A 17,284-nucleotide genomic window follows, 5' to 3' on the forward strand; every position below is an offset into this window, starting at 1 on the left:
TCAAGGTGCCAGCACGGAAGACATGTGCATAGTTGGCTCTCGCAGGTGGCATGAGTCAGCTCAGCTCCTGAACACCACTGAAAGTGTTTTTCAAGTCAGGTCACAACCCACTGGTGAGTGGTCAAACATTTTAGTAGGTTATAAGCAGCATTTTTTAAACGAAAAATTAGGACGCTTCATGCATAACAAGAGTATTGTTTGGTGAAATTTTTGTTTTGTAACTTTAAGTATATATAAGGAAGAAGTCACGATGTCAATGTAGTCCTTATTGTGGCTTACTTGAAAGGGTCTAAAAGACACCACTGTGGTATCTAGTCTTTCAAACACACAAAATACAAGCAAAACAAGAAAATCGAAATCTTCACTTTGCCCCACTGCTTCCTTGGCTTCCACACGCTCTCTCTGTTCCTCTTCACAGCAAACTTCTTGAAATATTTAGTCATTACTTCTGCCACTTCTTCATTTCTCGTTTCTCAACCTACTTCCAAGAGAGTCACAAATGACCTCGGTGTTGCTAAATCCGTTGGTTACTTCTGTTCCTTGACCTCTCAGCAGCATTTGGCACAAATGGCTGTTCTTCTTTCTTAAAACGTTTTCCTTTGGCTTTTATGACACCACTCTCATCGGGTCTCCATGGCTGCCTGTTCTCAGTGTGTTTTTATCGTTATTTATTTATTTATTTTTAAAGATTTTATTGGGGAATTGGGGGAGGAGAAAACTTTGGGGAATTGGAAAAGGGGAACAGACAAGTTGCTGTCCTTTTTGTTCTTCAGTCTAGTTGTGGAGGACGTTGCACCACTGGCCCATGTTGGTATTGTGATCATTGCGCTCTTCCCGGCTGAGGTAGATCGGTCCCGGCCATTGGTGGCTCACGAAAGCTCACGCCAGCTGTTGGCCAGCCCCACTGCAGCCTACGCTATCACCGGCGACTCACGGCAGCCCAGCTCCAGGTCGAGTTGTTGTTCATCATCTTAGCTGTAGAGGGCGCAGCGGTCACTGGCCCGCATGTGGGATCTGAACCAGGGCCCTACTGCTCAGAGCTGGTGTCCTAAGCAAATGCTTAACCAACGTGCCACTCCACCAGCCCTTACCATGTTTTCTTATATCCCCAGCACTCTGACCTAGGTCAACTTCTCCATCTAGCTGCTCTCCTAGGTGACCTCATCAAATTCCATGACTTCACCTCAGACCATTTTCTCCTCCTCTTCTATATGTTCATCATGCTGCTGGCTGCTCTGTTCCTGAGGGCACTAAGTATTCTCAGGAGCCTTAGGTTCTTTGCATTAGTTGTTCCCTCAGCCTGGAATGTTCTTCCCCAAGATCTTCATTGGCTTCCTCCTTTCTTTCATTCACTTAAACTTCACTTCTTTGAAGAGGTTCTCTATGGCATCCAACTAAAGTAGCCACCCAAATGCTCCCAATTACACCATCCAATTTTAATCTTCTCCAAACACATCACTATCTGTATCTCCCACTGGAACATAAGTTCCATTGAAGCAGGAACAGTCAAAACTCCCTGCCTTCATAGAGCTTACACTTTTGTGGGTGAAGTCAAATAAAACAAAAAGTAAGTTATATAGCATATTAAAATATGGTAAGTGCTCGAGAAAAATAAAGCAAAGAAGAGTGATAGGGACTGTGTGTAAGTGTGTGTTTCAGGAGGGTGTTTGCAATTTTAAAGATGGTGGTCAGGAAGAGCCTCACTGAGAACTGATATTTGGGTAGGCTTGAAGGAGGCAAAGGGAACATCAGATGCAAAGGTTCTGAGGTGGGAGTGTGACAATATGTCCTAAGAATACCAAGGCCAGGGTAGTTGCTGCAGAATAAGGGAGGAGGAACGCAGTAGGAAATAAAGTCGTGGGGTGGGGGACAGACCATGAGGTCCTCTTGAAAGAACTTGGATCTTTACTCAGAGAATGAACAAAAGCTAGTGGGTTTTAGCAGAGGAGTAGCTGTTCGGATTACGCTTTGTTATGATGTCTCTGGTTGTTGATTGAGAATAGATTGCAGGGGAACAAGGGCAAAAGCAGGGAGACCAATTAGGAGGCCATTGCAATAATCCAAGGAAGACACGTGGAGCTTACAAATATTTGCGTCTCTTTTCTACATTTAGAAGGGTTCTGGGAGGGGCAAGTACACTATTGCCCCCTTTTTCACAATTTCACTTTCCACGGTTTGTTACCTGCTGTCAACCACATTCTAAAAATAGTAAATGGAAAATTCCGGAAATAAACAACTCATAAGTTTTAAATTGTGTGGCATTCTGAGGAGCATGATGAAATTGCATGTTGTCTCATCCCTTTGTCTCTGCTAGTCACTTAGTAGCCGTATCAGTTAACAGATAGCCTGGCTCATGGTAGCTGTGCTTGTGTTCAAGAAACCCTAATTTCACTCACATAACTTTTATTACAGCATACTGTTCTAATTGTTGTATTTTATTATTGTTAATCTCTTACTGTGCCTAATTTATAAGGTTTATTATAGGTATGTATGTATTGGAAAAACATAGTATACTATACAGAGTTCAGTACTGTTTGAAGTTTCAGGAATCTACTGGGGATATTGGAATGTATCCCCTACAGATAAGGCGGGACTGCTGTACTACAAAGCCATTTGTGTCCTCATATTCCTTATCGCTGTACCTTGTCATGGAGGGCATTCAGTGTGTATTTAAGTGATATAAAAAAAACATACTGAACTCACTGAACAAAATAGGGACCAATGTGGGGGTGATTTCTAAGAAAAAGTTCTTGGGATTCATGCATCTTTTAATCCGGTATTACTTCACCAACACTGGATTTCTGGCCCTTTTACTCAGTTCCATTTGCACCTAAATTTCACCTACCAAAGAAATAGATGTGTCGTAAAGGAGAGGTACTAAACCCAGGCAAAGTCGTAAAGACATTCAATCGCTCCTCACTTTATCAATATCCTAATATTTCAACCTAATATTTACAGTGTCTACTTCGTGCCAAGCATTACAGTAGGTATTGGGGAATATATGAGACAAGCTCCTCTTTATTTATAACGAAGCTGTACGGATAAAAACACAACACACAGACAGACAAGTCCAAGTCCAAGGTAGTGTATGTCACGGGTTTACATGTAACGATTTAAATAGGATCCTGGAGTGACTCAAACTTGGAAGATGACTAGGAGGAAGAGAGAAAAGTAATAGCGAATCAGACTGTGAGTTCACTGGTATGAGATGCATAATGAATTTCTTAAATAAAGAATAATAGAAACAAAAGCCAGAGGAGAAAAACCCATACCAGTGGCACCAAAACGTGTCTTTCAAAGCAAACGCGGATAAAAATCAAGTCGAGACGAGTAGGAACACGAGAACTTTGTGTTCCCGAACAGAAAACGAACTGCAAGCAGCCAGCCGTCCAAGGTTACCTTTGTATTTCTCTTATGTCCTTACAGCAATAGGTCAAACTAGCAGTCAGTGGGGCAGAGCACTCGGGTGTTTACTGAACGTCTATTAGACTTGTGCTCCAGGGTACAACTTGAAAACACCAACACACAAAAGACTGGTGAGTAATGTGCAGTGGCTGCAAGTCCCAGGTAGAATAACTGGAGGGGTCTCTGGGCTGGGTACAGTCCAACGGCACTGAAGCCAGGTCCCCACCATTTCACTTACATCCCAGGGAGTGGCACCAAGGGGGCGCCTCTGTTCCGATTACCCTTGACCGTAGGGCTTGGGCTCTGATCCCAGGCAAACGAGGAAGCAAACCCCAGAAACACCGGCGACCTGGGCGCCTAGGGAAGGCCAGAGACAGGCCTGTAGTCCAGGTGGGGTCCGGGCGGCGTCCACACCCGCCCTAAGCGCCCGCCTTCGGAGACCCGAGGCCCACGACACGGGACCGGCGGGAGCACGCTGACCGAGGGGCGGAAGGTTTTTTCCGTCTTTCCCAACCATTTCCATCCGCCTCCTCCGCTCAGGGTTTTTTTTTAAAACACAGACTGCCCTCGTCCCTGTCAACCCGCACCAAGCTGGCTGCGATCCGAGACGCCAGAGGCTGTGCAGGGGGCCGGGGTTGGTGGCGGCCGCAGGGCAGCGGAGGCGGGGCCAATACCGACGCACAGGGCGCGAACCCGGATACAGCGGCGGACTGACCGCTCTCCTGTTCCGTAGCCGCGCACGGACGCTGGGCCGGGGATCGGACGGCGCGCCGCAGTGGACAAGTAGCCTCGGCGCGAGCGTCTGCGTTGCTGGATTGGGTGAGTCCGCGGCGGTGGTGGGAGCGCCCGCCTGGGAGAGGGTCCTGTCGTCGCCGTCCCGTGTCAGTGATGGGGGTGGGTCCATCTCCCGTGAGCCCGCCGCCTGTGGCGCGGGGGTCCCGCCGCAGACCCTCTCGCTTGTTCGCAGTTTCATCTCTCTCCAGTCGAAGCCAGCGATCTGGGGAGGCTTCCTCCCTGGTTTCTTAAATTACAGGGTCTTAAGTTTAGTGACAGACCCCCGGCTCTCCCGGTTCGCTCTGAACGCGCCTTGGGAGAGGCTGAGTCACTGGACTGCCTGTTAAACGGTAGGACATGCAGGTTATCCGAATTGCATTGATGGTTAGTGAGACGTGACGAAGGCTTCCTGCGAGGTGGGCGTTGCTCGTGACCGCGGGGCCTGTCCCTGTGGACACTCGGAGAACGACGGGCTCCGGAAGCCTGGGGCTTAAGCCGGCCTGGTGACGGCGTGCGCTGAGCGTGGCTCTGGGTCCCACCCCGGCCTCGCCTTTGGTTCTGGTTCGTACTTCCGTTGTACTAACGTGTAAATTGACACAGGTCGGGGTTGCATTAGGTGCTAAACCGAGAGGGATGCGGTGTTTTCTTTCGAGGGACAAAGTGATAGCTGTAGTCCGTATGTGCAGCTGGGCCGAGTCCCGACCGCGGGCGGAAGTAACGCAGGAAGCTGAAGTTTCGCTTCTGCTTTCGTTTTCAAGCCATCAGGTTTCCCTGAAGCGATTACGTTTACCGATAGGCACTTTTAAAAACAAAGTATAGTGGACGTACAACATCGTGTTAGTTTCAGGTGTGCAACAGAGACTCTACAGCTATATATATACCTTAGGAAGTGATCGTCGCGGTAGGTCTAATTACCATTTGCCGTACAAAGTTATTACGATATTATTGATTGTACTTTCCATTTGCCGCCGTACAAAGTTATTACGATATTATTGATTGTACTTTCTGTGCTGTACGTTACATTCGCGTGACTTATTTATTTATAACTAGAAGTTTGTCTTTAAAACTGGCTGATGCTCCCCTCCCCACCTTTTTTATCTTAGCCACAGGGAGAACTGTATATTCAAGAGATTGGATTTTTTTCCCTCTGACTTATTTAATTTGGAAGAGGAAGAGCAATCTCTTCTATTAATAATAATAGCTAAACCTTATAAAGCACTATTTCATTGTTTTATTCATTTAATCCTCAGAACAAACCTGTGAGATGAATACTATTATTCTCATTTTACAGATGAGAAAAGTTAAATGTCTCTGATAACTGTACAGCAGTATTTGCTATTTTAGTATTTTTATTTTTAATTTTTATTTGTTTTCTTCTAGTATTTTAAATAAGTCCCATGTTAGAAAATTTCTACTGATGTAATATTTAAATCAATATTTCCTTCACTCATTATCCCAAATTATTTAGTATATAAGTACACTAGGGAAGAGTTGGGGTCAGATCTTTGAGTGTAATAACATCTTGTTATTTGGTAAATATCAGTAAAATAATTTATAATTTTAAAATTTAAAAATAGTTATATGAAGAAAAATGATGCATTTTCTTTTCCTCTATTTTGATTTTACACAGGACACGTGCCTGTTTCAATCTGGGAAGCTTTTAAATGAAACGCGCTTAAAATCTTAGGTCATACACAGAAGAGAGACCCCAATCAACAATAAGGTGGAAAAGAAGAATGTTGTCCTTAGACAACCTACAGAATGTCATCCATAACCCGGTAACATTTTGATGAAATCATTTTTTATCTGTTGCAGGATTCAGAGAAAATCCAGTGGGATAGTAATTATCTATTACTGGGAGTGGGGGCGGGCAAGAATAAAAGTTGGTAAACATGTGTAAAGCACCCACTGTGTGATAGGGACTGTGGTGTGTACTTACTGGAAAACATGGAGCCCTTGGAGCTCAGTCTAGTGGAAGACCACGTCACAGTTACATACAAGGTGATGAGACTGTTATGAGCGGAGAACATGGGAGAGCAATGGAGGGAATGCCAGCTTTGGTGGTGGTAGGAAGGTGCAGATAATGATAAGACATCATTTTAAAAGGAAAATAGATTTCTTCCTCTATAGGTGTTTAATTTTCTTTTTAAATTAGACCTGTCCCTCTGCCTTTTAAATACAGCATGTGCTGTAGCAGGGAAAAGTCAGAAACTAGTGATGAGATGGCAAATGAGAAAAATTAAGGGTCTGGTCCCGGCCTCAGGCTGGTCCGAGAACCCCTGTGTGACTGTTATTGCTGGAGATTTCAGTGTATGTATGTCCTGGGAAGTAACGGATTTATTTTAGTCTTCACGTATCTGGAGATGAATCTAGAATTTAGGTCTGAGGTACAGTTGCTGCTTTTTTTTCGATAAACACCTTAGGAGACTTTTGGGCAATAGGGAGGGTGAGAGTCCTTGAAGCAAGGCCCTAAACCAGTCTTGTTTGTGTAAGTGGGTTCAATTTTTTGTTATTTACTTTGTAGCTGTAACTCTTTTTTTCCTACATTTTAATGTCATTGTACAAGAATAAGGTACGACCACCATACAAGCAAACTCAGTTTTAGAGTAAATAGCCTTCAGTAATAATAGGTTCAAAAAGGATGACTTGCTAAACTTGAAGTCAGAGACATTTAAAATGATTTTGTGTATCCTAGAGTTAAAAATATCTCAAGGTTATAGACTGACTTTCTGCAGAGGTTAAAAAAAGTAGGCTCCCTGCCTGAAGGGTGACTGAATTGTCAAGCTAGGCTTGGCTCGGGACAGGAGGAGGGATGGATGGCCGGGATACACCCTCCAGTTCTGCCCTTCATGCGTGAAGATGCCTTATTGGAATGTTAGGTAGAAAATAATTTTCTAGATTAGAATCCCTGCATGTCTTGACACTAGCAGAGCGATGATTCCTGTGATTTCTGGAGTTAGCACCCTAAGCTGCAGAGGTGAAACAAAAGTAAGATGGTGTTTATTTCCTGAGGAAGGGGACCTGGAGGACTAGCACCTGCTCCAGGGCGCCCCGACGGCCTCACCGCTGCTCCGAGGGCAGTTCATGGTCAGAGGTTCCCTAAGGAAATAGTTTTTTGGCAAATAGCTTTTTTTTCCCTTCTCTGTTTTATAGTCAGTTCTCACAAGTAGAAGGGGATAGAGGTAGAAAGACTGAACTGAATGGCAAAAGTAACATTTTGATCTGTCTTTAATTTCACTTATGTTAAACATTCATAGCATCGAGTGCCCATATCGCACTTAAGCTCTTTTACCATTTGTAGCTAGTTGCCCTTCCAGTGTTCAAAGGACAATGGAAAAAAGAGGCTACAGATAACTTAGGTATTTTAAGTGACTCGATTAGGATATTGTACAAGCTAGACTTAAAAACAACTATTTTCTCGCATTATGGTTATTTTGTTAGTGATCAAACATTGGGGAAGTATTTATTGAGTTGTACTACATTCTTTATTAAACATTATGAAAAAACAGAACTGCCACCTTTTTATTTTTATTTCTTAATGTTTTTAAAGTTTTGGTCACGTTGGTGATAGACAAGACAAATTCTGTCCATATTAACTCTTCTTGGAAAAGATAAAGTAAATTGTATAACTGGCCTGTGTACTTTTTTTTTCATATTTAATATATTTCATTGACTAGTTCAATTGATAGAATTCCAAGACTTAAAAAAGTCAGGCTTACTTTTCTTTCCGTTTAAATTGAGTGAATAATTTGGAAGACAGTATCTTCACACCAGAAATGCCCTCTGTGAAATATATTGCTTGGCAACTCAGTATCTACCTAAATATTTTAGGTAGATAGATAAATAGTTGTTTGTAGAGCTCTTAAGATGTGGTTGTCAGCAGGTTAAGAAGTTATTTAGAACTTGAACAAATTGGTTGTTACTCCAAGTTAATAAACCACTTGTTAGCAGTAATCTCTCCCGATGCTGAAAAACTTATCATGCCAGTTTCCTTAGGGACCTTGTTTCCTTTATTCTTAGGATTCTAGGTAGCTCCCTGTCTGCCTTGCAATTTAATCTTAAAGCACAAAACAAGAAAATCTTCCTTTTTAACCTCCAGGGTTCCTTCCAGCCTTTGTTCCCTTGTTCTTTGACCACCTTCCTGAGAGTGAGTCCATTTCTGCTGCCTTCACTTGCTCCCCACAGCTCTGCCCTCCGATTTTTTTGCTTTCTCTTAATTGCTTTCTTGTCTTTACCAATCATGTCTTTCCTTCTCTCTTTCATGTCTTTACTGATCACCTTTAGACCTTTGGAATATGTTTACAATCAGAATACGGTTCTGGCTTTTCACCTCTCCAGCTGTCAGATGCCCTGCCCACCCTTCAGGACTATGAGCTTGAGACTAACCGTGGTGCTTCTCCGAACGGGCTTCCCTTCTGTGGTTTTCCGTTTCTGTCAGGGTCCTTCTGCTGTTAGCTTGTGCCTCCTGCAGGCTACCAAGCCCTCAAGAATCTGAAGATAATCTCTCTTCAAAATTTAAAATTCATTTATATCAAATCCTTTTTTATTCTTTTTTTAAAATAGAAAGATAATATGTGTAAATCATTTTTAAAAATTCAAACAGTATTTAAGGGTTTCATGAAAACATAAATTTTTCTTTTACCCTGGTTCTCAGTTCCCTTTCCTAAAGGCGATCATTTTCCACCATTTTTTTGTGTCCTTCTTGAGAATAAGTGAATGTCCAGGCGTGTGCATGTTGTATGTGTCACCTCTTGTATGTCCTGTCTCTGTACATGCATGTACCATCTACATGTAATCTTGTACACCCGGCTTTTCCCATTTAACACATTTGGAGATGTCAGCACGCTTAGAACTTCCTCACTTATTTTTTTAATTTTTTTTTTTTAGCTGAGCCATCCTGCCACCTGTTGGCAGCTCAGCGGCTGCTCAGCTTGGGCCGGGACTCGAACCGACCTCACTTAATTTTAATGGCTACATAATTAGTTCATCGTATGTATCTTGTGTAACTTAACCAGTCCCCTTAAAGGACTGTTTCCTTTTGTGATTAGATTATATTGAGTTCTGTGGGGTGCACCCTTGTATGTGAGTCTGTGCACATGTGCCAGTATTTTATAGGCTAAATCTTATACTTTTTACAAAGCGGACTCACTTGGGCAAAAGCTTTGCTATCCATTTCATTATCTCTTTTTTTGGATCTTCCTTATTTTTCCATGTAAAGCTGTGGGCAGGCCTCCCTTACTGAAATTCACTTTCTTAATGTGCCTGCTCTGCTCTCCCTGATGCTTCTCCCTTCTTTCTCTTCTCACCCCTCTATTGAGGTGTCCAGCACACGTTGAGCTTTGATGATTCACTGGCTAGATGGCTGTGATTAATTACAGTGAAAGGACACAGAGCCAAATCACAAAGGGAAGAGGCGCACAGGGCGAAGTCCAGGGGAACCAGGTGCAGGGCTCCCAGGGTGTCCTCCCAGTGCTCACACAGGCGTCAGGAGAGCCCAGCACGCACACGTGTGCAGTGTCGTCTACCAGGGCAGCTCATCAGTGACTCACTGACCAGGGTCTTTACGTAGACAGCCTCTGCCTAGCTCATACGAAAATTTCAGACTCCGAAAAGGAAGCAGGTGTAGCATAAACCATATTGTTTGCATAGACAGTGTCGGTACAGTCAGCCACTCTTATCAGTTAGGCTGGCAGGTGCTCTCCCCAAATCCAAGTTCCTAGACACCTGCCAAGGGCCAGGCATGTATGGACGCCTTTCCAGGACAGCAGCCAGGTTTGCTTTGTTCTCTCTTTTCTGCACACCCCCCAATTTTACAAACCATTGAGCCTTTGCCCCTGACTTTTCCTGTAGCTTATCTACTCTGATACCTTAATAGTCATCTCGACTCTGACTTCTGAGTATGAGTTCTGGCCATTCACTTACTGTGTGGTCTGGAATCTTCCATGCCTTTCAGTGTATTTGCTCTTAGAGGGCCTTCCGACCCTTCACACTGAAAGGGTTCAGAACTACACTCATCCTCGTCCTTCAGAAATCTGTTTCCTCCGCAGTTTACTGTTTTAGATGGTGGCCCTTTACAGAGTTTCCTTTGAAATCTCTGTTATATCTATCTCCGTCACCTTCCCCCCACCCCATGTCTGTTACTGTCAGCCTAGATTATATCCTTATCTCCTTATGCCAGGCTTACTGGACGTAGTCAGTCTCCCAGATAACCCCCTGCCCACTGGACGGTTGTTCCCAAACCCCTTTCATTGTGTCATGCTAAAATCTGACCCTGACTCTGTCTTTAACTGCTCCCTTGTTAGGTTTTGTCTTTTCCTGCCTCTCTGCTTTTGTAAACTGACATTTCTCCCTGAACTGACGTCTTCCTCCTTTCTGCCTAACTGTATTTTCCCAGCTCAGATCACACCTCTTTCATAAACTTTCTTTGGCCACTTCAGTTAGAATCTTGATGTATTTTTCTGAAGCACTTATTTGATACTTACTGCCCCACTTTTTTACATGTTGAATTAGTCAGGGTTTGTAGTTGCAAGCACAGAAGCCAGTCTCTAATTTAAGCAGAGAAGGAATTTATTAAATGATATTGAGTAGTTCTCAGACTCTCTAGCAGAGCTGAGCCAGGCTTGCCAGCGACAGTCCCAGCTGCCAGCAACATGCTGCAGGGCTGTTCCCACAGAGAGATGCCTGTGGCCACGGCTGCCTCTGACCCCGGATGTAGCTGCTGCCCCCTTGCTGGAGCAAATACTGCATGATCCTGGCTTCTTCCTGTCACTCCTTCCAACGTCATGTCTGAGCTGGGAGTTTTGTCACAGGCCCTGGCTGCTGTCTGGATGAGGGCTGACGTTCCTAAGGGACTGGATTTTCCAGATCGGGAAGGAGATTAGATTTTGAACAGCCAAACAAGTATCACATTTCCACTCTAATTATCTTTCCATAGGTATCTGACGTCTTCCCAACTACGTTATAAGTTCGTGTGCACCGGTCTCCCTTACCTCGTCCCAGCTGCAGTTTCTGACCTAATAGAGACCCTTGCGTATAGCAGACATTTAATAAGAAATCATTATAAAGGCAGAGCAGTAGGAATCAGCTAGGAAGTTTTGGCAAGGAACACCAAACCTAACTAGAGCTTAAGCTTATGGTACTGTCTCAAATGTGATCATACCTGTATTTTCATTTTTTATGTAAATTAACTAATTGTGAAACATAGCATCAAGGCTTGGAGTTACCTAGAAAACAGTTCCCTTCTCCCCCCTTTCACAGGAGCAGATAGCCGGGAGTTCGATGAATGGGCTGCAGGACCTTTTGTCTCACTCACGTGGTCCAAAAAACTGAGCATCACTGCTAAAATTTAGGGTAATTTACTAAGTAGAAAGCATTAACCCAGACAACTAAAACGGTAAATGGCCAAATTTTTCAGCAGTTGTTTCTCAGACTGGAACAACAGTAACAGTTGTGAACAGTGTATTCGCAGTGATGCGAATAGATTACTGGTCTTCAAAAGCTCTTTCCAACCCTAAAATTAAATATATAATAAAAAAGCTGTGGTTATAAAAGTATAAATGCTTATTATAGAAATCTGGAAAATATGAAGACGAAAATTAAAATCCCTTCTCTTAAGAAAACTTGTAACATTTTTGGCTTATTTCTTTACAGTCATTCTTTGTAATGTTTATTATCAAGTTAGTTAAGATAATACTGAATATAGTTTTGTAGACTTTCTCACTGATATTTATCTCACATTTTTGTGTTATTAAATAGTCTGCATTATTATAATTAGAACATCTGTAAAATTTGAAGTTATAAAAGCTGTTCTCATTTATTAAGAGATTTACACTATGGGAGATGCTACAGTGTGTTCTTGGAATCAGCCTAGGCCCAAGAGATCAGTGTGAAGGCATAACCCCTTCCACATTCTCCACACACAAAACCCGACCACTTTGCTGTGTGGCTACAGCTACGCTCTGTTCACCCACCCAGCCTGCCCTCAGCAGTTGCCATGACACCAGATGGTAACTGGCTTCGGAAATGTCTGGTCTTACTGCTTAAGGCAGCAGCACTCGCTGTGCAGCAGCTGCTGAGTCGCGCATCTGCGTGTGAGGCCTGACGGAGCCCAGTTTCCGGGCAGTGAGAGCCCATTCATGCACCATGGAATCACTGATCATCTCTTGACCTCTGCCCTGGGGCTGTAGAGGTGATGAGCTCACAGTCTAGCAGAGATGTCTGCGATGGACAGAGGACCAAGTGCTACGATGGCCCCTCACAGGGGCTCACTCAGCTGCCCAGGGAGTCTGAGAAAGGCTCCACAGAGGAGGTTGTATTTGAGCGGAGATGTTCAGCTCATGAGCCTCCAATTTACAACTACTTCATGTGGCCTCTCATCTTATTTCTTATTTCTCGATAGTCAGCGCTACTTCAGATAGATTTCAGCATATGTTGTAAGTTGGGTGAGCTTGGCATAAGGCGTGATGGTGTCTGGCCTCTTGGCTTGGCCACATGCTCCCAAGTGGAATGAGGTTGTGAGGTGGTGAGGGAGGTGACGCAGCCACGTAGCACAGGTCTCCATCCAGCGGGGTCACCTCAAGGGAAGGGGCGTGACAAGGTCTGAGTGTGTCAGGCCCCAGACAGAAAGGCTGGGTTCCAGGTGGTGAGGGGGGTAGGCTGAGACCCGAATCCTGTGCGGGAACCCCCGTGGGAGCCCGACCCTGCAGACAGCCCAGGCCAGGATTGGCGGGCGCCGTGTCTAGAGAGCCGCAGACACCTGGAGCGCGTCCCTAAGATCATGAAGTTCTCCGATGGCCGCAGTGCGGCCTGGGTTGCAGTCTGGAAGCCCTGCGATTCGGCCCTCACACCCCAGGTGCGGGGTGCCCCCTCCACAGGCAGTGAGTGTCGTCATCTTCGTCGGCATTGGCTTGGGGCCTGGCGTGACCTGATCCTGCCATTGGTCCATCAGTGGGACGTCAGGAAAAAGGGAAGGGGGCATGACCTTGCAACAAGTTATTTTTCTATTATCAGAATTGTTCCATTAAGTGGAAATTTTACTTCACAAAACCCCCAGCCAAATAAAAAATACTGTGAATGGTATTTGTCTTTTCCCAAAGAACTCGGTCTGCAGATATGGTGATTATGTAGCTGTGTTGTTCCCGTCTAGCTGTTTGAATAGCAAGGTCGGCTTAGGAAATGCTAGGTTCTGAGCAGATTGATAAGCAGCCTTTAAGAAAGTCGTCTTTCCATTTTGTTTATTTAAAAGCACTTTTGTTAAAATTGTTTTTCCTAGGTCATCCCCTATGTTGGGACCATTCCTGAGCAGTTGGACCCTGGAACTTTGATTGTAATACGCGGGCACGTTCCTGGCGATTCGGACAGGTAAAATCATTGTATTAGATGCAAAAAGAACGTGAATAAACGTCTCTCTGTGGCTGTAGAACAACAACAGAAAATAACGTGGGAGAGACATTTTGATTCTCTGAGGACTGATTCTGCTTTCGTCAGCAGCCTGGCCCAGGTGCTGAGGAGATTGGAATAACTCGGTTTTTTATTGTATTTCTCTAAGTCTGATTTCAGTGTAAAGCATTAGATAGATGTATAATTGAGGTTGATGAGGGGAACTGATCAGAGGACAGGGACAAAGCCTGGTTGTAGTAGCACTCCCACAGCATCTTAAGGTCTGTTTTGGGTGCTTTCACCTGCTGTGGGTACAAACTGTGGCTGAGGCCGGAGCAGTGAGAGTTGGGCTCAGCTCGGTGTGGCCGATGCCCACATAACAGTGGTTGAAATAAGATGTGAATGTCAAGTCTAAAGGAGAGAGCCCTGGCCTTTGAAGGCATCTCTGTCAAGTCGTTAGAGAAGCAGGCCTATCCCGGCTCTCCGCTCTGCCGTCTCCTAGCTGAGGCCCTTCGCTAGCCTCTCAGAAGCGACAACTCCAGCCCACCTGGGCGGGTGCATGTGGGATATGGACGGAGGGGCAGGTGGTGGGAAGAAGGCCGGTGCCACCTGACTGAAGGCAGTCTCCAGTAGTTCCCCTGAACACTTCCTTTCTAGCCCATGAGCGTCCCTGCCTGCGGGGGGAGCTGGACAGATGGGCCCCGACCTACAGCTCGGGCTGTTAGTAAGGAAGAGGACTAGGCAGCAGGGTGTTTCGGCCACATGGGCGCAGGCCCAGTCATGTCCTCAGCCTGGATTGTCCTGCTCTGGCCCTTCCCTCAGCCTCCCTCGCTGAGTATTCAGGTCGTCATGTTGCCTTCCTTACAGGTTCCAGGTGGACTTGCAGTGTGGCAGCAGCGTGAAACCCCGAGCTGACGTCATCTTTCACTTCAACCCACGTTTCAAAAGGAACAACTGCATTGTTTGCAATACTCTGAAAAATGAGAAATGGGGATGGGAAGAGATCACGTACGACATGCCTTTCAAAAAAGAAAAGTCTTTTGAAATTGTGATCATGGTGCTGAAAGAGAAATTCCAGGTAGGTTTTGGAGAATGAAAGTCAAATCCTCATTAATGAGAGTAAGTGCACAGGCACCTTTGCACATTAGGGAACTTGCCTTCCAGCTCTGAAGTCCAGAGAAAGAGTTTGGTTTATAATTTTTCTCTAATGTAGGGGCCAGGCAGGTTCCTAAACGTGATGGGGGCACAGCCTGTCTCCTGCCAGTGCTGCCAAGGGGAATTTGGGCCCCGGACAGCCACATCTTCTGATTGCCCAGTAGGGCTGGGCTCAGTTCCGAATTGGCACAGCATTCTATTGATTATGGGACGGTAAATGCGGAACTGACAGACAGCTGGGGACTCGTAGTGCAGACGTCAGAATCCCAGTGTGAAGTCAAGTCCTGCCACCAGATGGTTCTTTAGAATCATGAGATTTTAGACCAGAAATTCTCTGTGTAGTAAATACTATTACTGGCTTCCTTCAGCATTTCATACGTCATGTGTGTGTGTCTGTGTGTGTGCGTGCGCGCGCGCGCACTCTGTCCGTGTGTGTGTCTGTGTCTGTCTGTCTGTCTGTGTGTGCGTGCCTGCGCGCGCGCGCACTCTGTCCGTGTGTGTGTGTGTGTGTGTGTCTGTCTGTGTGTGTGTGCGTGCGCGCGCGTGCACTCTGTCCGTGTGTCTGTGTGTCTGTCTGTCTGTCTGTGTGTGCGTGCCTGCGCGCGCGCGCACTCTGTGCTAGAGGCTCTTCCCCCTCTTGGGCCTCACGCCTGCGGAGCCTCCCAGACTGGAGATCTGTACCCTTCATGTGAGCACTGTCTTTCCCGGCCTTCAGGATTCCGCTTCCACCAGAGCATCCCCCCTAAATTTCCTAAATTCCATTCGCTCCTCCCTTCTCTGGCCTTTAATCTTGTGTCTGAATAATTCTTTTTAACACTTGTTCCTGTGCTTTGCTTAATTCCTCTATTTACTATGCCTGCCACTGGGGTTCTAAGCTCCTTGAGGTCAGAAACCATACTGTATTCTGCCAGTGTTTTCCCGACATTCCCAACACAGTGCCTGGCACTTGGAATCGGGGGGGAGGAGGGACTCTGGACCAGGCCTGGGAGCGAGAGCTTTCCCTGCATACAGGGAAGCTGGGGAACGTGCCCGTGTTCGTTCATTCAGCAAGTTCAACAACTACTGCCCGTCATGTGCAAGGTTGCCTCTCTGAAGGGTGGTGAGCTTGCAGGGCACGGCTCCCCTGGGTTCACAGGCCTCCAGGGATGGCTCGTATTTATGTAGAGGCGCACACATGCACACACACATAGGTTCACGCGTGTGTGATTGCTCTGGAGAGTGGGTCCCTGGCATTCAATCAGGCCAGGAAGTCAAATGAGGATAAACACTGCTGGTGCTGTGATGCTTTCAGTCACATTCTGGTCGGACACGAAATGTGAAGACCTGTTGGAAAGGAGATACAATTAAACCCAAGTAAACAGATTTTAACTTGGCTAAGTTAATACAATTAATTTATTAACTTTTTTTTTGCTGGGGGGTGTTGCTGTCTCCTGTGTCCGTCTAGGTGGCTGTAAATGGAAAACATACACTGCTCTATGCTCACAGGGTGAGCCCAGAGAAAATAGATACTCTGGGCATTTACGGCAAAGTGAATATTCACTCGGTCGGCTTCAGCTTCAGCTCGGTGAGTGCCCAGCCATAGCCTGGGGTCATCTCTGATGACGTTTTCTGGTTAAACAGCAGCAAACATCTTTAATACCTTCTATTAAGATAAAAATAATGTAACTACCTCTCTCATTAGTATTAATTCTTGGAAGTAAGTCTTTCAGACAAGTAGGATGCTATGTTTTTTTGTGTGTGTGGTAAATTGTATTTGTGTAAATCATTTAGAAACTGACCTTCTCTTAAGACCTATTTTTACTTTTTACTTTTTTAGTTCTATAACCTTGCACTTTTTAAAACTTTTATTTTTTATTTTCTTATTTATTACACCCCCCACCTCCCTCCCCTTTGGCAATCATGAGCTTGTTCCTGCATCTTACTGCTGAGTAATAGTCCACTGTATGTGTGCACCACATGTTCTTCATCCATTCATCTACTGAGGGACACCTAGGTTGCTTCCATATCTTGGCCATTGTAAGTAATTCTGCAGTAAACATAGGGGTGCATATATCTTTTTGGATTTATGTTCTGGATTTCTTTGGATAAATACTCAGAAGTGGAATTGCTGGATTGTAGGGCACCTCTACTTTTAATTTTTTGAGGAAAATTCTTGTTTTCCATAGTGGCTGCACCAATCAGCAATCCCATCAACAGTGCACACGAGGGTTTTCTTTACTCCACATCCTTGCCAACACTTGTTTATTGACTTATTGATGATAGCCATTTTGAGAGGTGTGAGGTGATATTTCATTGTGGTTTTAATTTGCGTTTCTCTGATGATTAGTGACATTGAGCATCTTTTCATATGTCTGTTGGCCATTTCTATGTTCTTTGGAGAAGTGTTTATTCAGGTCCTCTGCTCTTTTTTTTTTTTTCCAAAGATTTTTATTGGGGAACTGGGGGGATGGGAACAGTGTTGGGGAATTGGGGGGATGGGAACAGACAAGTTGCTGTCGTTTTGTTCTTCAGTCTAGTTGTGGAGGACGTTGCTTCACTGGCCCAAGTTGGCACCATCATTGCGCTCTTCCCG

General features: G+C 45.0%; 1 protein-coding gene and 1 long non-coding RNA gene across 10 annotated transcripts in view; one reads left to right on the forward strand and one right to left on the reverse strand.

Moving 5' to 3' along the window:
• Positions 1 to 3,000: 3,000 nt before the first annotated feature.
• Positions 3,001 to 3,352, reverse strand: LOC109387725 (uncharacterized). The gene is made up of 2 exons (XR_002125078.1): positions 3,273 to 3,352; positions 3,001 to 3,152 (listed from the first exon to the last, which is right to left on the reverse strand). It is a non-coding gene; the product is annotated as an uncharacterized LOC109387725 (long non-coding RNA).
• A 76-nt stretch (positions 3,353 to 3,428) lies between these two features.
• LGALS8 (galectin 8) overlaps positions 3,429 to 17,284 on the forward strand; it is a 31,172-nt gene continuing 17,316 nt past the window's right edge. For 2 of the 9 annotated variants that reach the window (XM_019651812.1, XM_019651813.1), the window contains exons 1-5: positions 4,132 to 4,224; positions 5,810 to 5,957; positions 13,451 to 13,539; positions 14,425 to 14,635; positions 16,157 to 16,276. In XM_019651812.1, the coding sequence (XP_019507357.1) occupies positions 5,916 to 5,957; positions 13,451 to 13,539; positions 14,425 to 14,635; positions 16,157 to 16,276 (462 nt within the window). In that variant the 5' untranslated portion in view covers positions 4,132 to 4,224; positions 5,810 to 5,915. Of the gene's footprint in view, positions 3,537 to 4,129; positions 4,300 to 4,325; positions 4,530 to 4,554; positions 4,766 to 4,808; positions 5,081 to 5,809; positions 5,958 to 13,450; positions 13,540 to 14,424; positions 14,636 to 16,156; positions 16,277 to 17,284 lie in introns of those variants that run through there. The other 7 variants (XM_019651804.1, XM_019651811.1, XM_019651806.1 and 4 more) reach the window with 7 other exon arrangements.

This window comes from Hipposideros armiger, unplaced genomic scaffold, assembly GCF_001890085.2.
Source record: "Hipposideros armiger isolate ML-2016 unplaced genomic scaffold, ASM189008v1 scaffold_167, whole genome shotgun sequence".
NCBI lineage: Eukaryota > Metazoa > Chordata > Mammalia > Chiroptera > Hipposideridae > Hipposideros > Hipposideros armiger.